The sequence below is a fragment of the Mytilus galloprovincialis genome, chromosome 5 (assembly GCF_965363235.1).
Source record: "Mytilus galloprovincialis chromosome 5, xbMytGall1.hap1.1, whole genome shotgun sequence".
Lineage (NCBI taxonomy): Eukaryota > Metazoa > Mollusca > Bivalvia > Mytilida > Mytilidae > Mytilus > Mytilus galloprovincialis.
In genome coordinates, this window is record NC_134842.1 from 8710942 (window position 1) to 8738674 (window position 27733).

The 27733-nt window shown below is 32.6% G+C and overlaps 1 protein-coding gene across 1 annotated transcript; it reads right to left on the reverse strand.

The window, feature by feature from the left end:
• On the reverse strand, positions 1-27101 carry LOC143075074 (uncharacterized). The gene is made up of 2 exons (XM_076250334.1): positions 27050-27101; positions 1-1174 (listed from the first exon to the last, which is right to left on the reverse strand). The coding sequence occupies exon 2, from the start codon at positions 1167-1169 to the stop codon at positions 336-338; it is 834 nt and encodes a 277-aa protein (XP_076106449.1). The 5' UTR covers positions 1170-1174; positions 27050-27101; the 3' UTR covers positions 1-335.
• Positions 27102-27733: the final 632 nt, after the last annotated feature.

Genomic DNA, 27733 nt, shown 5'->3' on the forward strand with positions numbered 1-27733 from the left:
CACAGATTTTTATTTGTAATGTTTATTTTTTTGTCTTCAAGATTAGAACATAAGGACTGTAGATATAAGAATATAAATAAATAAAAAAAAAAAAACGGATGATAAAATATTATCATATCATTGATTTTTGTAACAGATCATCACATATTACATACATTGCATGTATTAAGATACGGTATATGAGCTGATTTTGTACACTTCTCTTATGGTAATTTTTATTGATCTATTTGTATCTTATAGAATATTGGAAGTTCTAGAGTCGAAGCTATTATTATTAAATGAAAGTCATCGCAATTGTTCCACTTTCTTTTTAAGTTGGATTTACATTCGAAAAGTTAAGATGCAGAAAGAGAAATCTTCATTTTACTGAGGGTTCCTAGATTAACAAGCTTTTCCAAAAAGAATGCAGCATTTACTAACTTCGCAACTAATAAAGCGATGTCTGCAATTCCACCGGTAGCAACCAACATCGCAATGAAGGCAGCAATCTGTGCAGAGGTCGCCACCCACTCATACCAAGGCATGTTAGAAAGAAGTGTTTTTACAATCTGCCAGAATATACCGTCTTCAAAGGTATCAACTACCAGAACGAAAATATCTTTTGCCATAGCTGGGTAATTGTCCTTATCCTTCCTTATCTGTTCAACGTCTTCCAGCAGCTTATGGTCTTTATCTAATTCTATAATAACAATATCAATAACTTTCTTAATTTCTTCTTCGTCATCAGGAATTTCAACTCCGATCAACTCCAGGACAAGAATGATAGCTTCTACTACAATGCTTGCTATTTGATAGTCACTTGCCTGCTTCAAATTTCCTAATGAACCAAGCGTAATTGCAGGATACATATCTTTTCCATTTCTTTTAATTTGAGCTTTCTTCTCTTTTTCGTTGATATTGATTTGATAAGTTTTCATGTCGAGGGCTTTCTTTATCTTTGCTATCCTTTCAGGTGTTAAATGTGAAACTACTTCTTCGCCGTTCTTTCCTTCCTTTCTTATTTTATGTAAGATTTGGGATAGATCATTTACTGTTGATGCAGCCTTTTGCCGTGCATTTGCAACTGTGTTTTGGTCCAAAGTCTTTTCTGGACATTGTTCGCGTGCTGTTTCTATCGCTGCTTTTATTATAAAAGAGTTAAACAATTTTGTAGATGCTTCTGCTGCCATATTATCTGAAAAGACAAATATTCATATTATCGGTGCTTTAACAACTATTGCAAACGTCATGCAAGTTATAAGATCAATGACCTCCTCAGAAAAAAACCATTATATATATTTTTTTATAAAAATATACGAAACGTTATAGGCGATTCTTTTTCTTTAAAAATGATATATATACAAGTCTAAATTGAAAACTACGTTCAAACCTATGATTGCGTTGGATAAAAACCGCAATTTTTATACGTGTGCATGTAAAACAAATTTCGTTGTAGAAGGGTCTAAATACAGCAAAAACAACATTTTCCAAAAGACCAAAAATGTAAAAAAGTATATTTAAACAAAACGCATTTGACTGACAGGTCGAACAACTGATGTTCTTAAACCCTGCTGACTGTCATTGGCGATTGCCAAATAAAATTGATCACAAGATGTAACAAAATGGATCTTAATATAAATTTAATACTAAACAGAAAAGCGAATAAACTTGTGACCAAGATATTATGCAAGATATTATGCCACAAACACAAGGTGTCAATATTTTTTTTGTACACCAGATCTAGATTTCGACAATATATGTCTCTTCAGTGATGTTAGGGATTGACACGGTAATTGGAAGGCCATATTATTTACCCTCAATTTCAGTTAAACTCTTGAAATTTAAGAGTCAATATAGGATGAACGGATCATATAGACCGGAGGGAAAATATGATACAATCCCAAACGAAAAAAAATAAACAAGTCTAAATTGAAAACTACGTTCAAACCATATATATATACTTCAGATACAGTAAAGTGTGCCTCATATCTTGACTTACATCCGTAATTGGACAATGAGGGTCGTTTGAAAGCAAAACTTTACGACAAAAGAGATGATTTGAGCTATCTAATTATAAACTTTTGGATGCACTGTTCAGTATTGTTTAAACTTGTGACACTTGAAGAAGGCCATTTGTTGAGCCGAAATATTTGTCAAAACGATTTAATAACAAAATTTTCGTATTATAACATCTTATATCAGTACCGTTGTCCAAATTTTTAGACTGATATAATTTTTTCCTTATCTGCATAGTATCGCCTATTCTAGACGATCCGGTACGTAGTAAATTTGCTGGTTGGTCCTTTCTATAGACTTTTATACTTTTTTTGTGAGCCCAGGTGGTCGTGTGGTCTAGCGGGACGGCTGCAGTGCAGGCAATTTGGTGTCACGATATCACAGTAGCATGGGTTCGAATCCCGGCGAGGGAAGAACCAAAAATTTGCGAAAGCAAATTTACAGATCTAACATTGTTGGGTTGATGTTTAGACGAGTTGTATATACATTATGTACACAGCCAAGTATCACCATCATTGATGGCGATCCGATGGATACATCTGTTGTAGAGTTGTCACTGACTCAGACGTATACTTATAAATATAATTATTTTCTGTGACTGTATATTACATTAATTTGTAGGATCCTTTACTATAGATAATTTAGCTGATCTGTAACAATAACATCTTCATGCCTTATATATCATGTACTGTAGTACGCCGCTAGATTAAAACTGACGAGGAAAGGTAACACACGGCCAGTGAAAGCTCTTTTTTTGAGAGCCCAGGTGGTCGTGTGGTCTAGCGGGACGGCTACAGTGCAGGCGATTTGGTGTCACGATATCACAGTAGCATGGGTTCGAATCCCGGCGAGTGAAGAACCAAAAATTTGCGAAAGCAAATTTACAGATCTAACATTGTTGGGTTGATGTTTAGACGAGTTGTTGAAAATTGAAAACTACGTTCAAACCTATGATTGCGTTGGACAAAAACTGCAATTTTTATACGTGTGCATGTAAAACAAATTTCGTTGTAGAAGGGCCTAAATACAGCACAAACAACATTTTCCAAAAGACCAAAAATGTGAAAAAATATATTTAAACAAAACACATTTGACTAACAGGTCGAACAACTGATGTTCTTAAACCTTGCTGACTGCCATTGGTGATTGCCAAATAAAATTGATCACAAGATGTAACAAAATGAATCTTAATATAAATTTAATACTAAACAGAAAACCGAATAAACTTGTGGCCAAGATATTATGCCACAAACACAAGGTGTCAATATTTTTTTTGTACACCAGATCTAGATTTCGACAATATATGTCTCTTCAGTGATGTTAATGATTGACACGGTAATTTGAAGGCCATATAATTTACCCTCAATTTCAGTTAAACTCTTGAAATTTAAGAGTCAATATAGGATGAACGGATCATATAGACCGGAGAGAAAATATGATACAACCTCAAACGAAAAAATATAAACAAGTCTAAATTGAAAACTACGTTCAAACCATATATATATATACTTCAGATACAGTAAAGTGTGCCTCATCCTTGACTTACATCCGTAAATGGACAATGAGGGTCGTTTGAAAGCAAAACTTTACGACAAAAGAGATGATTTCAGCTATCTAACTATAAACTTTACATTTCTATGTAGCAACAATCCAACAGTGCCTGCATACTGAGTATTTATCTCCCAGTTGATACGATATAGCAGGGCTTGTTTTTACCGATATGATTTTCCTTATAGAGGGTTGCTGCTCACAGGGAAGCTTTTAAACAAAGAGTTCTGAGTGGTGAAGTTGAAAGCATCCCTTCGGAAATTTTACTAACGCCATCAAGAGTTAGTTGACCGTTATGCAGTATCCGTTTCATTGATGGTAGCATATATGTTTCTTATGTCGTAAGTACAAGTTCGGCCCCTTTACACGAATGTGACTACCGAATTAGACTTAATACCGGGTTTGTACTAATTTAACATAGGCAACACGAGTGTCATGTGGAGCAGGATCGGATTACCATTTCGGAGCACCTAAGATCTCTCCCAGTTTTTGGTTGGGCTCGTATTGCTCAGTCTTAAGTTTTCTATGTTGTGTTTTGTGTACGTTTGTTTGTCTGGTTTTTTTTTAGCCATGACGTTGTCTGTTTATTTTCGACTTATGTGTTTGAATGTCCTCGAATGTATCATTTGCTCTTTTTACATGAATAATGAAACCGCCGTCAGTGCATAAAATTGATTTTTTTGGTCAACTGTGTGACTGATAAGCAATAATAGCTATTTAAAAATAAATCTTTTGAGCATGTCAGAAAAGACATATATGTACGATAAAAAAGAAAACTCAAAACACCTTAATTCTCCACGAAACTATAATTACGATTAGAAGTGTGTTGAGCTATTTCTTTTTACAATAAAATAGTTTTTTCAATATTTCTTATGTTAACATTCATCCACCTTCTAAATGTAAAATGTAACTAAATTCACTTACATCAATACAAAAGTATGCAGGTTAAGTGAAAAATACAGAAAAGCGTCCAGTTATATAACAAAATACCATGGTTAATAACCAATGAAAATGAAATATCATCAATTTTAACCCAGCATCTAAGTTTCGTTTTTGTAAAATCAAATGAATATTCAAAATTCCTCACATCAACAATTTTTAGGATTTAATTTAAATCAAGCACAAAAAAATCAATATGGATTTGTTTCTGATTTTTAATGATTTTTGTTTATTTATATCTTTTATTTGTTTCCTTATTTAACATTGTTGTTACTGTTGTTATTGATATCATATTTTGGTGTAGTTTTTTTGTGTGTAGCTCTCGAGATGCTTTTATTGTTTTAAAAAAAAAACATTTTTTAATGTAAGCTATTATTTTTTTTCCAGTTGATAATTGTCTTCTTCTTATTTATACATAGAATCATTTTTTTTTTAAACGCGCAAATCCATTTCGGTTTTTTGAAACTCTTAATAACACCTTAAACCGGGCGTCGTGTTACTCATACAAGAACAAACCCGATGTGGGTCCAATTCTGTAGATCACATTCGGGGGAAAAAAGGACGGGTTGTAATTAAGATAAATAAAACATAGTCTTCGTCAAAATATTTGATAGCGTAAAGGAAAGACCATGGGGAATGTGATTTTGATGGAAAAATAACTTTGTCTAATACAGGATGCAGATGCATGTTTTGCGCATCATACTGCAGGTAATAAATATGTACAAAAGTGAGAAAAAAATACATTAAAAATACGCGCGAAAATATAACTATCATTACCATAAAACTTTAACATGAGAAAGTACCTACTTCAAATTATCACATTTCATGTTTAGTGAGATGTGTGTCGAAGGCCAAAACCGTTATCTGCCGTTTATATATGAAAAGGGCACATTAAAGTAAACAATTAGCGCATGCATCAAGTTGATTTGTAAAGTTAAATAACGCACGAAATAGACCCTCTCCCCCCCCCCCATCTCTCCTTCCCATCGTCTTTCGTCTACCGCGGGCATAATATTTGGTTTCTGTACGCTTTTCTGTATTTTTCACTGAACCTGCATAAATTTTTATTGATGTAAGTGAAGTTTGTTACATTTTAAATTAAGAAAGTGGATCAATGTTAACATAAGAAATATTAATACAATTATTTTATTGTCAACTGTGAAATTAAGACATTGTATTGTATTAAGAGGCTTTCCAAGTAAATATCAGGCAAATCCTATGATATAGGTGGCACAAAATAATTTTTTCCCACTGAATTTTTGGTTCCAATGCAATGTTTATGTCATACAAAGGATATGTATGTCAAAGATATTTTTGAATCAATAGTGGATGGCTCAGAAAATGATTTTAAAGTTCACTAACAATGCAACAAAATTTTGTACAAAATGAAGAGTTATCTCCCCTTTTCAATGAATTTTCAGTGCTTTCTATGTATTTTTTCTCTTTATTTGTTGCAGATAATAAAAAAACAAAATTTAACTTTGAGAAAGAATGATTTGTGATATGAAATAGATGAAAAAAATTTGAAAACAAAATATGTCATGTGCCATCCACTGCCTGGTTTTTCCATGGACATCCTCTTAAACATTTGATTTTTATCCATCCTTATTGAATCCTTTTTTGTCATTCACTGAGTGATACACTTATAACAATTTCCATGTTTATGCACTTAGTTAAATCTCGTGATTTCGATTGTTTTTCTGTCAAGTGGTTTTCTTTTTTAATATAATCAAACATCAGTCAAGGTTATAGTAATTTCTGAAATTGATTTGAAATTTAGAAATTGCATTGTATGAACAAAGATGGCAACAATTATTTCCGCACCTGTTGAAATATCCTTGTTGGAATGCGTTTATTCTAATAATTTTGAAAAATAAAAATGAGTTCAGTGCTTGGCAAATTTACATTCTAGTAGGTCTTGATATCTTCATTGTTAACGATATGTACGATATTTGTTCTCAATCATCAAATCAGTCTGCTGTTTTAATAAATTTTAAATATGCAATTGTAATGCAATGTACTCGGTAAAACCATTTAGTTTAAACTTCTATAAACAGTATTTAGTATTGATGACAAATTCTCTAATCGATACTGTTAATTTTTTACTCATCTTGCTTGACTAGATGCAATGTAGAGCTAAACGTATTGCATAGACACCTCGCGGATCAACTGGAGTATACGGAACAAATAGTGCAGAAGTGTATTTTTATTTGAGTAAATTGGTTTTGCGTATTATTGATAGGTTGACCTAGCTAGTGTCAAAGACTTAATTTTGCACCAACAATTGATTTGTAGAATTATAAAAGAGAGGCGAAATTAACTGAAATATTCAAACTCAAAAGTCAAAAACGAAGTTAAAATCCCATGGCAAAAAATGACAAACAACAATTTACAAATAAAAAGTATAACAAAAATATCAAAGTCCAAGGCAAATTAAAAAAAGGAAGTTCATAAAACTGACAAAATCAAACGCTAACTAAATAGTTGGTTAAATCTGGTTTTATAAATAGCCATTATTACAAAATGAATGCTTGATTTAATCTCTCATTCAGATATTTGCTTATATGTCTTGCTCATATAGTTGTTTTGTTTAGGTGAAAACAGTCTTTTATTGTAGTTTGATATTGTAATATATATATAATCACTGAAAAGATTGTTGACAAGGACATTGTCTCATTGTTATTTTGCAGAACTTGCTTGGGCTGGTACTGTATTGCAACTTATTTATAGGTTTTTCAAATATTCTTAATCACATTCAGTATTTTCACTGTTAGTTACAAACATAGATTGAGCTTGAACTAATGAAACTAATATGAGAAATTGAACATCTTGTGAAGGCATAAATAACTTGTTAAACATCAAATATGACGAACAGTTCTGAATTTTGCCAAGTGCTTGGCCTTTGTGGGGTAGGAAAGATTTATTTTATTTCATCTTTCCTGGTGGCTTAGTTGACCCCTTCCTAGGCCAAGCTATTGTATTCTGTATTATTTTATTATCGTTTTATGTTTTGCATTCATTATTATCAGAGACATATAATACATTATATGTCTCTGTTATTATCTTGTTGGAAAATGTATATGTATATATTATATATTGTTTATTTTTGTATGAGAAACATTTTTACTCTGAATAAGTAAAAATATTGCAATTCAACTTCTTGTTTCTCTTTTCATTTATGCATTTCCCAAATGGTCCAATAAATTTTAAATACATGAGATACTCGCCGAATCATTCAAGTGAAAGGTAAACCTCTCGTTGTTTGTTTGGGTTGAAGGAGGAAAGCACAAAGGCAAGTTATTTTAATAACTTATTTTATGCAAACGACGAAAACCATTAATTCATTTCTTTTTGATTATTTTCATAATCCTTTGGGAAACCCCTGCATTACGCTCTTTTGACTGGATGCCCATTGGTTAGTTTCTTCACTATGTATCTTATTACACTTTCTTGCTTATCTACAGATCGATAGTTTTGTAAACAAGATTTTTATTTTGAGATTTTATAAACTTTCACACCCTCCTTCCCCCTTTCAACACCTTTAGCTTTTTATTTAAGATATTGGTTAGATGTTCATATATATTTTTGGTCGATTACAAATGTATTTTGGTAATAACGCCAGTTTATTAAGTTTGTTGGCTACCATCTTCATTTTTGTATGCTTATGTAGCATGTGTTACATCTATCATTTTATATCTTTATATGGCTTAGTTGACCCCTTCCTAGGCCAAGCTATTGTATTCTGTATTATTTTATTATTGTTTTATGTTTTGCATTCATTATTATCAGAGACATATAATACATTATATGTCTCTGTTATTATCTTGTTGGAAAATGTATATGTATATATTATATATTGTTTATTTTTGTATGAGAAACATTTTTACTCTGAATAAGTAAAAATATTGCAATTCAACTTCTTGTTGTTCTCTTTTCATTTATGCATTGCCCAAATGGTCCAATTAATGTTAAATACATGAGATACTCGCCGATTCATTCAAGTGAAAGGTAAACCTCTCGTTGTTTGTTTGGGTTGAAGGAGGAAAGCATAAAAATAGCTAAACCCCCTATATGTCAAAAAAAGTTGTTTATAGTTCCTTTATATCGAGAGAAAAAAAACACAACCTAGAAAGATAAACTTTAGACAGAGCAACCGGAATCACACCAATAAAACTACACAGAAATTAGTTGCTCTGAAAAAGTTATAGAATCCTGCTTAATACGAGACACGTGTCGTGTTATAAATCTTAACCAACAACCCCGTGTAAATTATGCATCGATATTGGTTTTTACTTAATAGGAATTCTTAATCCCCATGTGGGAGTATTTCAATAAAGAAAATAAGGAGCATCATTATTTTTTACATGTTGTCATTTAAATAGACGTAATATTTCTTCGGAACAAATTCATTTGAACTGTTTATAATTGAAATTTGTCTTCGAGGTTGTGTTACAACGAATTTCCAATAAAAGAGGGACGAAAGATATCAAAGGGACAGTCAAACTCATAAATTTAAAATAAACTGACAACGCCATGGCTAAAATTGAAAAAGACAAACAGACAAACAATAGTACACATGACACAACATAGAAAACTAAAGAATAAACAGCACGAACCCCACCAAAAGCTAGGGGTGATCTCAGGTGCTCCGGAAGGGTAAGCAGATCCTTCTCCACATGTGTCACCCGTCGTGCTGCTTATGTGATAACAAATCCGGTAAATAGTCTTATTTGGTAGGTCACATTCATGAAAGGGAAAGGGATTGTAGTTACGATGTAAGGAACATATCCGATATCATTTGTGAAACGGTTATTCCATAATGGTCAACCAACTCGTGATGGCGTCAGTAAAATTTACGAAGCGACGATTTCAACTTCACGATTTGGAACTTTTGGTTTAATAGCTTCCATGTGAGCAGCAACCCTCTATCAAGAGAATCATGATAGGAAATTGGGAGATATATACCCCGTATGCAGGTGCTGCTGGGATGTTGCTACTTAGAAATGGAAAGTGACTTCTGTTCCTCTTTATAAAACATATCCTCAATTTTCTGTCTTGCAAAGTAAATTACGAATTAGGCAAATCTCCTTTTTATATTGTCAGACAAGTGGGGGAGATTTTTATTTCTTGAGCCATTTTCATGGTTAAACATTAGTTGTATAAAAGAAAGTATATCTATATACAACACTGTTTTGAAGTAAATCCACACTACTGCCGAACTCCGAGTCAAATTCAAAAGGAACTTCTACAATCAAAGGACAAACTCAAGATATCTAACACACCAAACCAATTGATAACAACTATCATATTCCTGACTTGGTACGGGCATTTTTTCAAATGTAGAAAACGGTTGATTAAACTTGTTTTTTAGCTAGCTAATCCTCTCACTTGTATGATAGTTGCATAAAACTTCATTATATTGACAACAATGTGCGAACAAAATCAAACAGTTACAATAGGTAAAAATGTTAAAAATACGGGTACAGCAGTCACTATTTGTTATAATCTTGATCACTTTCAAAGCAAACAAATGTGTCAACAAGGAAAAACAAATAGGCATATAGACATAGCACATGAGCAAAACGAAAGACAAGCATATAAAAATTTACCATAGCACAATATAACAATGGCGGTATGTATAAGCACCGAGCAATGTCAAATGGATATATCCAAAATTAGACTTAATAGTAAAAGTTTTTTTTTCCATTTATAATGTCGTGGCCTTATAAAGCTAAATATAAGGGATTTTTTTTTTTTTAATTTTGAAGGACATACGGTGACCTATAGGTGCTTTCATAGACGTCAAGGGGGAAACTTGTCTCACTGGCAATCATACCACATTTCCGTATTTATAAATGTTCATGCATATGGTTCATCAACTAACATAATGTAAAGAAATTAAAGACATATGATATTCAATAAATACCGCACATTTTATTTTTTGGAAACATGATATTGGTAACGGTGATTATCATTCAGCGTCTAATATTCGTGAGAATAGAAAATATGTGTTGTGGCTAAATCTATTGTAAAGGACCCATATCAAATGCCATTATTTTCATTATCGAATTGATATATAATTATATCAACTTCAAAATCATTTTTTTTATACTAATTTCAAATAATTTTTTTTAAACGCGCGTCTGGCGTATTAAATTATAAACCTGGTACCTTAGATAACTATTTACACCACTAGGTTGATACCACTGCTGGTGGACGTTTCGTCTCCGATGGTATCACCAGCCCAGTAGTCAGCACTTTGGTGTTGACATGAATATCAATTATATGGTCAATTTTATAAATTTTCTGTTACAATTTTTAAATTTTCAATAAACTAAGGATTTTCTTAACCCAGGAATAGATTACCTTAGCCATTTTTGGCACACCTTTGTAGAGTTTAGGTCCGAAATGCTCTTCCATTTTGCACTTGTTTGGCTTTAAAACTAATTTGAACTGAGCGTCACTGAAGAGTATTGTGTAGACGAAACGCGCGCCTGGCGTATCAACTTATATTTCTGGTACTTTTGATAACTATTTACACCCCTGGGTCGATGCCACTGCTGGTAGACGTTTCGTCCCCGAGGCTATCACCAGCCCAGTAGTCAGCACTTCGGTGTTGACATGAATATCAATTATATTGTCAATTTTATAAATTTCCTGTTACAATTTTTGAATTTTCAAAAACTAAGGATTTTCTTTTCCCAGGAATAGGTAACCTTAGCCGTATTTAGCACACTTTTTTGGAATTTTGGGTCCTAAATGCTCTTCAACTTTGTACATGTACTTGTAAGGCTTTACAATTAATTTGATCTGAGCGTCCCTGATGAGTCTTGTGTAGACAAAACGCACGTCTGGCGTATTAAATTATAATCCTAGTACCTTTGATAACTATTTTTTCTGAACTTTAAAACATTTTTTTTATCAACTTCAATTTTTTTTTTTTTTTTTAAATTCTGTAAATATGACGGAATATTAAAAGCTTGTGAAACAAGCGGGAGGTTAAAGCTAGCTATTAAACCTGGTAAATCTCCAATTTTCTACGGAAAATGTGTGTAGCAAGTAAAGGAATATGGTGTGGTTGTATTGTCCTTGTTCCGTTGGTTGATATCGTCAAAAACTTGGTTTTGTCAGCTTTTTTAAAACTTTTTTAAAATTTATTATGAGTTCGATATTTCTGTAAAAATATGTTTTATTTTGTTAAATATTTACCAGCAATCATTGTCAATGTGGCCAAATTATTCATAAGGCATCAATCACCGCATTAAGACATTTGAAAAATCATATACTGGCGCGAAGACTTAATGTTTGCAAAAGGAAAGGAATGACTGAAAAGATACATAAGAAGTTGTATATAAATGTAATAATGAGCTAACTTTTTTTTCTAAAGGCGTCCTTCAATGTTCATTAAAAAACTTCATTTTTACTATGGATATTTGTTTTGTTTAACTTGTTTTTAAAATAAATGTATAGAATCTTGATGTGTTTTTAACTGTATTTTGTTCGGAGTATACGGATGAATATTATGTAGAAAAAACTTGCGTCTGGTGTTCTAAACTGTTAGGGTGGTATCCTTGATGAGTGTTGGTTTTTATTAATCAAAGTGATGGAAATCACTCATAAAAAGATTAGAAGAGTGGTGGGAATACTTTCATATTATAGAATGTGGGGGAAAATGAACATTAATAAAGCACTATTGCTGAAAATTGCATTAACAGCCGGTCTTTAGAGGGAATCGTGCTTTTTAGTATGAGGATAAAATGAGCGCAAATTAAATAATATGGGTCTCTTAATTTGCACAATTTTACTAAAACTGCAGTTAATATCTTGTTCTGAACATGTTGGAAAAAAAAACAATTATATCAAAATTTCTTCTAGTTAATGTTACCAACTATCCTTGTAAGACATAAAATCTAGACCAACAGCTAAGAACTTTAAAGTGTCAACAAAAATAAACTACAAATGTTGTTTTGGGGCATTTTGTAAGTTGAAAAGAGGTTAAACGACATAGAAGATTAAAAGTTGTAAAGTGCCTTTTGATCAATTTTTTTAAGTATTTTTCAACACAGGGCATTGAAAATGTACTTTTTCAAGGTAAACAAAATAAACAAGTTATGTTATTGAAATGGTTTTTTTTCTTGATTGCAAAAATATATGTTCCCTTCTAATAACAATTCAAATAACTAAAATAGACATAATGATTGATTGGAAATAAACTAATAAACAATGGTTTGTTCTAATTAAAAGTTTTATAATTTAAAACTGTCTGAAGCCAATTCCTGATAAAAAAAATAGTGAACTAATCTAAATTGTTGATTAATTACAGATGGTTATTGGAAATGTGTCAAGTAAATTATAGGCCTTACTTAAATACCTGTTATATATTCAAATTTATATTCATATTTCATATTTTTTTTTACAGATCTTGTTAATCTTTATATGATATTGTTTGTGTCCTCGGTGTTAGGTAGAGTTATCATCCCACTGATATGCATCCAACAAAGCCTTGTATTTGCATGTGATGAAAACAAATTGCTTCTCAATAAATATTTTATTATCATTTATATAAAGATATCGTTATTTAATACACATAATACCTTGCATCACCACAAAATTCTGTCATACATTTTTAAATTGCTTCAATCAGAAATCTCACAATATCACAAAACTGACACGTATTTCTAAAATATTTATAGTATTTCGCAATTTTATATCATTTTTTTTAACTCACAGCTCTATAACATCTGTAACTAAATTCTAGGTTAATTGGATGTAATAATTGGTCATCCTTTTCAATGAAAGACGCTTTTAATTCAACTGATGACCAACAATGGAGTCTAACTTCTGAATGTCCTATTACCTTTTTGGTTTAAAAGTGGAATTCGATATATTACTAACAATATTTTATCATCCAGATTATAATTGAAAGTGACCCTTTATGTCCAACCATGTATTCCTGAAACCAAAATTCAAATTACATGATACATTTGTAGAAATGAAAAAAAAACACTTAATAAACAGACACTTTTCATACATACACATTCATTGATGTAGATAAAAAAAATCAACTCAGCACATTTGACAAATATTCGTTCATACCTAGATTTACAATGCAAAATTAATCATGATAAAGGAGATATTTTAGAGAATTAAAACAAGGCCATATCGTCTAGAGTAAACCTCCCTTGGCACTAACATTGCTATATATATACATTGTAAAGATAACTATTGGATATTGAAGCATGCTAAAACAAATACATGAATTAATTTCATGAGTGTTTGTGATCTTTGTTAGGAGTTAAAAGTTGTCTGTCAATTGTATTGTAAAATAAAAAGATGATAGAGCATATATTCTGAATCCACAATTATATGATTTCTAAATACTTTCTGTAAATTAAGGGAGTAAATTTAACTACCATTTTCAGAAAGTTATTTCTAGTGTAATAAGATTGTTAACTGTAATTTAATTACGAAAATAAGCATTGATAGATACTTTTTCTTAAAGGAATTGAGTTCTTTCTTTTTGTTGATAAAACTGTAGGCAGTACAAAAAGATACTCTCCGCATCTTGTACAACTTTTAATAGTATGCTTTCAATGTATGTTATACATGCACACATCATTTTTTTGTAAATGGGTATCTGACCATTGATTTTTATTATATTGCTTTGGTATGGTTGAGATGAAAGAAAATGCACCTCATATTATATATTGTTCATTCACATAACACTAGTAAGGTAGAGAAATATAGAGTAACTAATCAAAGAAATTAAATAAAGAAAAGTATTAAACGAGTGACCGAACAATACATTAATTCACGAATGCTCGTAGCGCATGAGGTAATTATTAGCTTTGTTCGGGCACGAGTTGAATATATTTCTATATCTGAGTTATTTTATTAGTTTTTCTTTTAATTTCATTGGCAAATGGCTTTTTTATGAAATTTAAATAGACAATACATAATTTTCTCTACGCAATCTGAATTGGTTTTGATCCCATGTCTTGACAACGCTGTATGACGTCAGAGGAGTAAAATAACCAAGTTTATTTCACATGTGAAATTGTCGGTTTTTATTTCACTGGAATATCAATGTTATTCATTGCAACCAATGTAATAATATTATATAACTTTACAACCAAAACTGTATAAAAGTAATTAATTTGATGCTATCAATTAATGGATACATTGAAAATAAAAGCAATAAGGCTTGGCAGTTTTAAAAATAAAAATCTTTTTTACATATTATTTGAAAAAACAATGATAAGTGGGCTTAACTTAAAATGTAAAAAAAAAATACAGACAGAGAAAGAATTTCAGTTCTTAAACAAAATAAAAATGTGCACATGAACTGCTATTACATCTAAAGCTTTTGATGAAGTTGCAGCAATTATACAAAGATAATATGGACACAACTTATTATGCTAAGATTCAAGATTTTGTTTTTAGTTCTCTTTTAGCAACCTGTAAGTAACTGCTAGTTTCCTCTTATATGTACTTGGTGTCTCTGTACAAGTACCGGTCCTAGTCCAATCTTTGTTTTTATTTTTGTTCCATTTGTATCCAAGCAATAAATTTGTATAGTTGGTTCTTATATTGTACTGTTACAATACTGTGCCAAGTTAGCCCGCTAACATGTTTAGACCCACCACATTCTGTATATGTGATTGTCCGAATGGCTGTAATACAGTGGTTGTTGTTTTTTGTTTTGTTTCACATTTATTTTTCGTTCTACGCGGTTTTGGCTTTTCTCATTGTTGGAGGACATACGGTGACATATAGTTCTGTGTCATTTGATTTATTGTGGCGAGTTGTCTCGTTGACAATCGTACCATATCTTCTATTTAAACATCAAGAAAATATTTAGCTGTTACATTCCTCTAACAAATTGATACTCATTAAATCTTTTATGGGCACAAAGCGCTTTTCTTGATTAACGCTCATCAGGATTCGAAAATAAACTAACAAAGCCATGACTGAAACCAAAAAGGACTAACAGACAAACTAAAGTTCACACAACACAACATAGAAAAATAAAAAATAAAAATTGAGCAACACGATACCCACAAACTCTATTATTATTTGATTATAAAGTACTTGTATAATCAAAAATGGAAGTCAAAAAGTACTTACATTCTAGTACTTTTTATTGTCATATCGTGAGTTTTTTTAAATCAATAAAAAATATTTGACGAATGACATTTATATATACCGTACGCGTAATGTAACGACCATTGATTAATGTGATTTTGATGAAGAAATAAAAACTTTGCCTAAAACAGGATAAGAATTGAAAAGAGAGACGAAAGATACCAGAGGAAAATTTAAACTCGTCAGTTGTAATAGACTGACATCTCAATAGCTAAAAAATAAAACAACCAACAACAAATAATAGTACAAAAAGACAACAGAAAAAGCTTACAACTACGCAACACAAACCCCACCAAACACTTGGGTTGATCTCAGGTGCTCCAGAGAATTTAACAAATTTTGCTTCACATATAGCACACGTCATATTGCTCATTGGAGTACACAACCAGTAAAAAGTCTATAATTTGGCAGATTACATTCGGGGAAATGCCCAGGATTGTAGTTACGAAATTAAGAACACAACCGTTATCATCTGTGAAACAGATTTTCCATAACGGTCTTCAACTTATACTTGATAATACAGTAGCTTTTGGATAATTAATTTTATTTGGACTGAAAAAAATCGAAGATGTCTTTCTTTCTCTTATTCTGATATGGAATTTGTTCTTTATTCTGACTCATGGTTACAAGAGCGCAATTATTCGAAATGTATTTTCCATAGGGTACCACTGGTGTTCCGTATTTTTTTCTCTCAAAGACTACACAAACTAGGGGAAAACGGGTAGCAGTTATGTTCTAATTCATAACTTCAAGCGAACATAAATTATTTACAAAATAAACTCAACACCTTTGTATGGGATCAGCTCGCCTGACAATGTCCAGCAAAGCTTTATTAAAGACAAATGCAATGCAATAAATGTTCATCAGTGTTACTGTCTGCATAGGACGCTGCAGGTAACAAACACAAAAACCAATCTACAAAAATATAAACAATTTTCATTATGTACGCAAATACATATTATGAATCAAATAAAGATTCTGTTTTCCACATATTATTATTCACATTAAAAAAAATAAAACAAGAAAAATACACTAAGTTGGAAGGGAGGGTGGGAAACTTTTCTGCACCAAAAGCGGACCTCGTATGACAATATCTTTAATTTACAAAACCGAAAGTATAGCACAAACTATTTGAAATGACCTTATTCAAATAGTATGGTCAGTTTTAACTCGACAAATAAACATTTAACCTATTATATACTTTCAAAACACGTGTAAATGTATAAACAAATACACGTGGCAATGTTTACATACCGGTGTACATGAAATATTTATGTTCTAATTCATAACTTCAAGCGAATATAAATTATTTACAATACAAACTCAAAACCTTTGTATAGGATCTGATCGCCTGACAGTGTGCAGCAAAGCTTCGAAAAATAAAGAAAGGGTAAAGAAAAAAGAAAAGAAAAAATACATATTAAAATTCCAATGTTATTTTTTACAGAAAGTCTATCTTTCAACGACTCTTTAACATAACCGTCTTTTGCTGTGTCACTTTTCCACCGACCATGCTTTTTGAAAAATCTGTCCTCTACACCAGCCGCTGAAGCAGCCGATGCCCCTCCTGAACGGAGACTATGCAGTCCAAATTTTTTACTATCTAAGCCAATACTCTGTAAGCTTGAAAGTAGTATTTCCCGAGCTCTCGTGTATGCCAACGGACCTGTACTTCTAAGTTTATAAGAATTATCAGACTTACAAAAATTAACAGATCTAAAAATAAATTCATTAAATTTGATGTAATACTACCTAATTTGAGATATCGTTCTAGCATAGAGACAGGACAAGTTACAAGATTAGTTCTATAAATAACCACATCCTTCCCTTCTCTGTTAATATCAGTTTTACTCTTCGCCAAATATGAGTTTGCTGTGTAGAATAAATCGTTATATCGATACCTCTCAAATTAACTAGATCTGCAAACCTTAAAAACCATGCATAGCTTAATAAACACATACAAACAGTTCTTAAGTTTTTAAGATTTCTATTAAGATGACCATAAGTATGAACAATCTTTCGCAAAATGTCTGGTGTAATAGGATCTTTTTTAGTAATAAAATGTCCCAATTTTGTCTTTGCTCCTTCGTTAACAAACGTTACTAATTCAGATGTACAAGGATTATTAAATCCAGCCAGTTTATGTGCCCATCTAATGGCGTATATTACTATATTTATCTTGCTAGCCAATTTTGCATTCTGTGAAATGTGAATCAAATATAGAGAAACTGTATAATCAGATGAAGGTAATGGAGTAATATTTTGTATTTAAGTCCACTTACAGAAAGCATTAAAGGCATACTGTTACGTTTTACTCAAAGAACGTGAGCTCAAGCAGTACTCTGGTAATCTAGCTTTCAATGTAGAAAATTCATCTGAAATATCTGAATTCTCTTTCTATCTTCCAACTCAAAAAATATCTGAAAAATGTGCAATCATGAAAACAAACATTATAAATAAACTCATCATAGATACCAGGACTAAATTTAGTATATACGCCAGACGCGCATTCGTCTACAAAAGACTCATCAGTGACGCTCGAATAATGTCAAAGTATAAAAACTTATATACAAGTGAACCATGCCACTGTTCAATACTGATTTTTACCATGCCAGCTACAATGCTATATACATTAGTGCCGTGTAGAATACAACCATGCTTTCTACAATGTATATACACACCTTATCAGCAACAACCGTGCCTGCTACAATAGTTATCAAAGGTACCAGGATTATAATTTAGTACGCCAGACGCGCGTTTCGTCTACATAAGACTCATCAGTGACGCTCAAATCTAAAATATTTCTAAACCCAAACAAGTAAAAAGTTGAAGAGCATTGAGGATCCAAAATTCCAAAAAGTTGTGCCAAATACGGCTAAGGTAATCTATGCCTGGGATAAGAAAATCCTTAGTTTTTCAAAAAGTTCAAAGTTTTATATACAGGAAATTTATAAAAATGACTACATTATTGATATTCATGTCAACCCGGAAGTGTTGACTACTGGGCTGGTGATACCCTCGGGGACGAAACGTCCACCAGCAGTGGCATCGACCCAGTGGTGTAAATAGTTATCAAAGGTACCAGGATTATAATTTAGTACGCCAGACGCGCGTTTCGTCTACATACGACTCATCAGTGACGCTCAAATCTAAAATATTTCTAAACCCAAACAAGTAAAAAGTTGAAGAGCATTGAGGATCCAAAATTCCAAAAAGTTGTGCCAAATACGGCTAAGGTAATCTATGCCTGGGATAAGAAAATCCTTAGTTTTTCAAAAAGTTCAAAGTTTTATATACAGGAAATTTATAAAAATGACCACATTATTGATATTCATGTCAACACCGAAGTGTTGACTACTGGGCTGGTGATACCCTCGGGGACGAAACGTCCACCAGCAGTGGCATCGACCCAGTGGTGTAAATAGTTATCAAAGGTACCAGGATTATAATTTAGTACGCCAGACGCGCGTTTCGTCTACATAAGACTCATCAGTGACGCTCAAATCTAAAATATTTCTAAACCCAAACAAGTAAAAAGTTGAAGAGCATTGAGTATCCAAAATTCCAAAAAGTTGTGCCAAATACGGCTAAGGTAATCTATGCCTGGGATAAGAAAATCCTTAGTTTTTCAAAAAGTTCAAAGTTTTATATACAGGAAATTTATCAAAATGACCACATTATTGATATTCATGTCAACACCGAAGTGTTGACTACTGGGCTGGTGATATCCTCGGGGACGAAACGTCCACAGCAGTGGCATCGACCCAGTGGTGTAAATAGTTATCAAAGGTACCAGGATTATAATTTAGTACGCCAGACGCGCGTTTCGTCTACATAAGACTCATCAGTGACGCTCAAATCTAAAATATTTCTAAACCCAAACAAGTAAAAAGTTGAAGAGCATTGAGGATCCAAAATTCCAAAAAGTTGTGCCAAATACGGCTAAGGTAATCTATGCCTGGGATAAGAAAATCCTTAGTTTTTCAAAAAGTTCAAAGTTTTATATACAGGAAATTTATAAAAATGACCACATTATTGATATTCATGTCAACACCGAAGTGTTGACTACTGGGCTGGTGATACCCTCGGGGACGAAACGTCCACCAGCAGTGGCATCGACCCAGTGGTGTAAATAGTTATCAAAGGTACCAGGATTATAATTTAGTACGCCAGACGCGCGTTTCGTCTACATAAGACTCATCAGTGACGCTCAAATCTAAAATATTTCTAAACCCAAACAAGTAAACAGTTGAAGAGCATTGAGGATCCAAAATTCCAAAAAGTTGTGCCAAATACGGCTAAGGTAATCTATGCCTGGGATAAGAAAATCCTTAGTTTTTCAAAAAGTTCAAAGTTTTATATACAGGAAATTTATAAAAATGACCACATTATTGATATTCATGTCAACACCGAAGTGTTGACTACTGGGCTGGTGATACCCTCGGGGACGAAACGTCCACCAGCAGTGGCATCGACCCAGTGGTGTAAATAGTTATCAAAGGTACCAGGATTATAATTTAGTACGCCAGACGCGCGTTTCGTCTACATAAGACTCATCAGTGACGTTCAAATCTAACATATTTCTAAACCCAAACAAGTAAAAAGTTGAAGAGCATTGAGGATCCAAAATTCCAAAAAGTTGTGCCAAATACGGCTAAGGTAATCTATGCCTGGGATAAGAAAATCCTTAGTTTTTCAAAAAGTTCAAAGTTTTATATACAGGAAATTTATAAAAATGACCACATTATTGATATTCATGTCAACACCGAAGTGTTGACTACTGGGCGGGTGATACCCTCGGGGACGAAACGTCCACCAGCAGTGGCATCGACCCAGTGGTGTAAATAGTTATCAAAGGTACCAGGATTATAATTTAGTACGCCAGACGCGCGTTTCGTCTACATAAGACTCATCAGTGACGCTCAAATCTAAAATATTTCTAAACCCAAACAAGTAAAAAGTTGAAGAGCATTGAGGATCCAAAATTCCAAAAAGTTGTGCCAAATACGGCTAAGGTAATCTATGCCTGGGATAAGAAAATCCTTAGTTTTTCAAAAAGTTCAAAGTTTTATATACAGGAAATTTATAAAAATGACCACATTATTGATATTCATGTCAACACCGAAGTGTTGACTACTGGGCTGGTGATACCCTCGGGGACGAAACGTCCACCAGCAGTTGCATCGACCCAGTGGTGTAAATAGTTATCAAAGGTACCAGGATTATAATTTAGTACGCCAGACGCGCGTTTCGTCTACATAAGACTCATCAGTGACGCTAAAAAATCTAAAATATTTCTAAACCCAAACAAGTAAAAAGTTGAAGAGCATTGAGGATCCAAAATTCCAAAAAGTTGTGCCAAATACGGCTAAGGTAATCTATGCCTTGGATAAGAAAATCCTTAGTTTTTCAAAAATTTCAAAGTTTTATATACAGGAAATTTATACTAGGGCCTCGTTGCTTTAACCTCGCCAGCTACAATACACATTCGTGTACTAGGGCCTCGCCTTTTTAACCTCGCCAGGTACAATACATATTCGTCTACTAGGGCCTCGCTACTTTGACCTTGTCAGCTACAATACATATAAGTGCACTAGGGCCTTGTTATCCTTGTCGCATCTAATTTTACTGCCAATACTGGAGCAATAAAAGGCTCAACTCCAAAAATGGATTTTCTATTAGAACCACTGACAAAAATACCACTAGTATTTTTAAATTCAATAACATCAGATATGTAATCTCTGTAATTCATATTTTTATCAAAAATGAAAGGTCGCAGATATCCATTTTGGTACAATTAAAGTACCTCTAGCTTTATAATCAATTTCATGTTTTATAGCTCTCAACACTAAGTAAATAGGTGGTACAATCCATTGTTTTCACCAGACCAGTTCTGAGTAAAACAGTCTACAGCTTCTGTATTTACATTCCAGAATAAAGAGTTGAATCTTTCTAATTTTGTGTTACGAGAACTAGCAAAACGATCGACTGTACAAGGACCCAAAAGGTCGTTAATAAAAGAATAGAAAAATTCTGAAACACCCCAGTCTTCATAAACAATGATTTTACTGATATAATCAGCTTTCGAATTTTCACCTCTCGGAATCCATTGTATGTGAATGGAGATTCCCTTTTGTAAAATAGAAAAAATGGAAATTGCTATATCTTGCAGTTTTCCTTTCATTTTTCCTGCTTGAACAATTTTGACACAACTTTGATAATCAGTTAGCCATTTTAAGGATTTTCAAGCAAATGCATGTTGATAAGACATCAACGCCAATTATATGGCTTTCAGTTCTCTCGACGTGGAACTCTCTAACATTTCAGTGGATTTCCACATAGTGTGAAAATTTTTAATTTCCAACTCTGCTGTACTTGCTGCGGCAGCTATGCTGCTAGCATCAGAGTATACCATTACATGCGACTGACTATATTGATTTAATGTTTTAAAATTTACATTAGCAATGTTATCAAGCAAGAACTTTAATTCTGATATCACAAAAATTTACGTTCTAAAATTAAAAAACTATCCCATGACATTCTGCTTTCCACAGACATAAAGCTATATTTAGTCATTATTCAAGTAATATTTCCGACCACAGGAGACATACTTATAATGCTACCCGTTACCCGGACTAAATTTATGGCAGAAATATTTGGAATTTCACTGAAACATTATGAATAGAATCAATTCTCCTTTGAGGAATACAAAAAGTGAAATTACATGAATCCCAAATGATTCCCAACAACTCCAACTTCTGTACCGGAGTAAAAACTGATTTTTCTTCGTTAAGAAGAAAACCCGCACTCAAAAGTGATTGTTTCACAAATTTAGCATCTTTGATACATTCGTTATTTTCGTTATTCATACCAAGTCCATCATCAAGATATAAAACTATTGTTATACAATTTTTTCTCCAATACTTGACCAATGGTCTGAGACACTTTGTAAATATGAAAAGACCCGTGGAAAGACCAAATGCTAAAACAGTGAAACAATAAAATGTATCTCCCCACGAAACACATAGATACGTATGCTGCTGTTGACATATATCAAAATGAAAATAACCAGATATAATCAAATTTATACAAATAATCATTTTTCTTAAAGTATTGCACAGAAATTTTCCAAACTTCAATTTTTTTTTTATTTATTTTTTTACCGATAAATTAAAAGTGCTCAAATCTAAAATTAGACGCCTTTTCCCAGAATTTTGAGTAGCTACACTGAGCGGATTGACAATGTAAGGTTGAAATGGGACCTCAATGACGCAACATGAAAGGACAAGTTCATTTACAGATTTTCTAACAAAATCATTATTCTGAAGAGCAGATTTGTTATTTTGCATGTACATGCTCGAAGGGCTATCAATAAATGGAATAAGATAACCATTTTTTGAATGTATTTAAAATAAAGAATTAGGACCAATATGCTCCCAGTGGTGAATATTTGTTGCTAACCTTCCCTTTACACCAGAGAAAATACCTGTATTAGATTTGAAATTTTCAAAAAATCTGAATTGTGTTAGCAAAATCTCAATATCATGATTGAAACAATTATCATTATCAAAATCATAAAATACATATAAATACTTATCATTAACTAACTGTTCGTTGTTAATTGTTCTGTTGTGTATTGCTGAAGTTGAACTGGTTGCGTTTGAAAAATGGACTGTCCTTCCTCCAGTGGCCAAATTGTTTACAGGCATGGCACATATCTTGCTGGGACGGCTCACGCCGCCCGCTGCCAGCTCGAAAGGGCAGCGGGTTCTGACGTTGATATTGATTGGAATATAAAGGATTAGGAGCAGTTTCAACAGGAGCCGGTCTAGAATTTGTCTTGTAGAGATTTTGGCGAGGGGATTTGCCTGTAGTCAAACGCATTGCTCTTGACTCCGCCTGGAGGATTGTCTTTTCATCTTCAGAGTCTGAAGCGATAACATTTGCTTCATACTCTCTGACAGTAGCCCAACCACCGGCAGAAGTATCTGCTATGCGTATCAGTTTGTTTCTATCCTTAACCTTATCTATGAGGTCTATGATGATACGAGAAACCTTGATTCGGAACGGGGAACAAAGCTATTAACCTTGTTTAACTCGGTAATAGTTTCCTCGTTAAATTTGTATTGTATTTTGTTGCCCTCGTGCTTGAATTTAAGGGAAACCTCTTCTATTAACTTTTTGGAAATAACGTCCTGTTCACGGACCAAATCTGATTTAAGATCTACTAGCTTATTATCAAAATACACTATAAAAAGTTCAAAAGTATCGGCTAAATCACGGCGCTCGTATACTATGTGGTTGCTACTTTGTGATTTACCGGTTGAAATGTGTGAATACTCAGTTTCACCTTCAGACATTGGACTTCTTTCTCTATTCTTAGACATACTCAGGTTAAGCACAAGCTTACAACTTTACTGCACCAAAAGCGAACCTATAATGACAATATCTTTAATTTACAAAACCGCCAAAAGTATAGCACGAACTATTTGAAATGACCTTATTCAAATATAATGGTCAGTTCTAACTCGACCAATGAAAAACATTTAGCCTATTATATGCTTTCAAAACAAGTGAACATTTATAAACTAATACACGTGGTAATGTTTACATACCGGTGTACATAACTTTAATAAATATATTTTCTGTTTTCAGAAATGCCAGTGTTGCATTACAACCAAAAGAATATATATAGGGTCTTTAATGGCTCCGACGTGCAGAAATGGAAGATATTTTCTATATTTTGTAAAATGTGAATATTATTTTCTGCAATTTTTAAACCGAATTAGATAAGCTTTCCATTAAATGTAATTCCAATCCTGTATTATCAAATCAGAAGCTGTATAGGATTTTATTCTGAGTACCATCTTGGGGAAAAAACTTGCCGGTAAAATATAGACAAATAATTGCGCTCGTGTAACCTATACACGTACTGTTATGAAAAGAATTTTCGAAAACTAAGCGCCCGGGGCACAAGAAGCGCTAGCGTTTATCTAGATAAAATCACATCTTCAAAACATTATCTGATCACTCTGTGAATGTGGAAAATTGTTTTTTGGCCGCCGAGCAGGCCAAAAATTGGAACTGATTTTTCACCAAATACAGTACTGTTCAAAAAGACATGAAGATAATGTTTATTTACTGGCTTAATTTTTCAAAGGTCATCCAGCACTGATCAGATTGTCGACAAAACCGTACTGATATGGAAAAGCTACATCTAATTTTGAAGAATGGCTTTGAATGAAACCGTTTCTTGCAGAAAAAAAAAACATTTTAGAAACAGACTATAGTTTTTCCAAATTTTTTAAATTGATGATAATATTACTACTTTGGCAAGAAAAACTATTCTTAGGCTTCAATATTTAATGCCAAGATTTTCTTCTTTGCAATTGAACTAAATCGTTGGTGTTTGCTTAGGGACTCCTTTGGCAGATTAGCGTTTTGCTACAATAGCAACTGAGTCACGATCATTATGGTTATAAACCAAAATTTATCTTCAAATTCAAGATGAATACATGCTTTCCCAATAAAAACAGTAGATATCACAAAAACGTTCTACATGGCTCCGACATGCAGACATGGACACAAATAACTATAACATATTGTTGATACAAATGTTACAGAGGCCGATATGAGATATACTAACTGGCGTATGTTTGGCAATAACATTTTATTATTGAAGCATTATTTCAAATCAGGAGCAGTTTAACATCTGTGTTATTGATATCATAAAAAATCATTTCTCTGTATAAAAAATAACATTGAACAATATTTTAGCTCAGTGCACATTTAATCTTTATTTATCATAATGTTTTGAAAAATATTGAATTATAAATGTGCAAGAAGTCCAGTGTTTAAGACTAATCACACACGTACGTTCTACATTTACATGATCATCAGGATTTTATTACACTTCTAGAACACTAGATCATCTCAGGCTTTGGTGGGGTTCGTGTTGCTTAATCTTTAGTCTTTTATGTAGTGTTTTGTATACTATTGTTTGTCTTTTTTCTTTTTTCCATGGCGTTGTAAGTTTATTTTCGACTTGTCATATAGGGTTGTGAACCCACAATATGAAATTATAATATCAGTCAATATGCTCTTTTATCTTTTTAATACACATGAAATGTTTGACTGAGATACAAAAATTAAAGGTTAATAAGCACTTTACAATATCAAAATACCCATATTGACAGCAAAAACATAAATTATCTCTAAGTTTACTTTGAATGATACTTTCTTATAGATCATTTATCAATCATTTAACACACAAAACGAAATGTATGTCTTATATCGGTTCTATATGTCTAAAGAATGTCAACCCGAAAGGTTGTAAAACAAAAAAATATGTTAAAGTTACGCTCAAAATACCTGTTAAAAAGTCCATCATATTACAATATAACAATGAACGGATAAAAACGTGGAACGGAGGTTCCACCAACAACAACTCAAGTATTACAGTGTCTAATGTTAAATATATTGCAATAAGTTATCAAAGGTACCAGGATTATAATTTTAGTACGCCTGACGTGCGTTTCGTCTACAAATGACTCATCAGCGACGCTCAAAATATTTATAAAGCCAAACAAGTTTAAAGATAAAAGAGCACTGAGGATTAAAAAAAATCATAAAAGTTGTGCCAAATACGGCTAAGGTAATCTATGCCTGAGATAAGAAAATCGTTAGTTTTTTCAAAAAATTCAAAGTTTTGTAAACAGGAATTTAAAAAATTGACCACATTATTGATATTCATGTCAACACCGAATCGTGACTACTGGGCTGGTGATACCCTCGGGGACGAAACGTCCACCAGCAGTGATGAAAAAATTGTGTGTCATAAATATAAATCTGATTCCTTGTACGGATTAGGCTTTATTTGAGGTCCATCTTAGTCTGATCATCTCTTTGATATTAAGTTTTGAAATTTCAAATATGTCGGCCTGAAGAGTTATTTACTGTCGAGATCCGCATTAAGGATAGCTAAATTGGAACTGGTATTTTTATTACTACCACTGGTTCGATACATCTGTTGGTGAATCATTATTCAAATATGGCCACAAGCAGAATAGCAAGAATTTCGGTACGGCATTAAAATCTCTAATTGTTAAAATGAAATTTGCTGTTACACGATTTTATGTCTTTTTTTATCAGCTTTTAAACGTTTTAAATTTTCAAAATTTCTTCCTGAGCATCATTTAAAAACGAGGGACGAAAGATACCAGAGGGACAGTCAAACTCATAGATTTAGAAAAATTGACACCGCCATTGCTAAAAAAAGAGACAAACAGACAAATAATATTACAGAAGACACAACATAGAAAACTACAGACTAAGCAACACGAATCCCGCCAAAAACTGATGATATTCATTTTCGGCATCCGCACCTGGCGCAGTACATTGCTAACAATAATTTGTTACTTACAATTGGTCAATACATCTTCAGGTGGACTGTTGGTCCTCGAGGGAATCACGATATCAGGAGCCAGTGCTTTGGTGCTGGAATGAAAATACTAATATTGTTAGAATGACATTTTCCGTTACAAAGTTTTTGAAATAATCTTAAACTAAGGATTATATTCTTCATGTATAGTCATGAAAACCTGCCCAGAGTTGGCCATGATTTAGTTCCATTTTGATTTGATGGATTCTCAACGTTTTAATTAGGTTTTGGATTTTCGAATATTTCAAGTGCTAAATAATTGGTACCGTTAATTTTAGTAGTCATTAACGGTCTTGAATAAGGGTAAATAGAAAGATTTACTGTAAGAATGGGGGGACAAAGATTGAGATAATGGTAAAAGAAGAAGCTATGTGTGTTTAATATGTATATCTGAACAGATTTGAGGAAAGTTATGAATGCCAGCAGATTTATCAGCTAGGAATACTTTAAAAATCTGCTTAAGTAATTTCCAATAAACTATGAATTGATGAACAACATTGAGAAATTGCCCTAACATTTTTATTTAATGATATGATTGTTTTTAATAAGTTTCATATTATTGAAACTATATCTTTGTTGGCTAAACGAGCTTTTAACTCAAACGGAACGTTAAAGGTATGTTTTCAAATTTCTAAAAGGTAGATTTTAATTCATAGTAATATCATA

Excerpts from the sequence above, each read along its gene's own strand:
- LOC143075074 (XM_076250334.1), bottom strand. The coding sequence starts at position 1,169 with ATGGCAGCAGAAGCATCTACAAAATTGTTTAACTCTTTTATAATAAAA.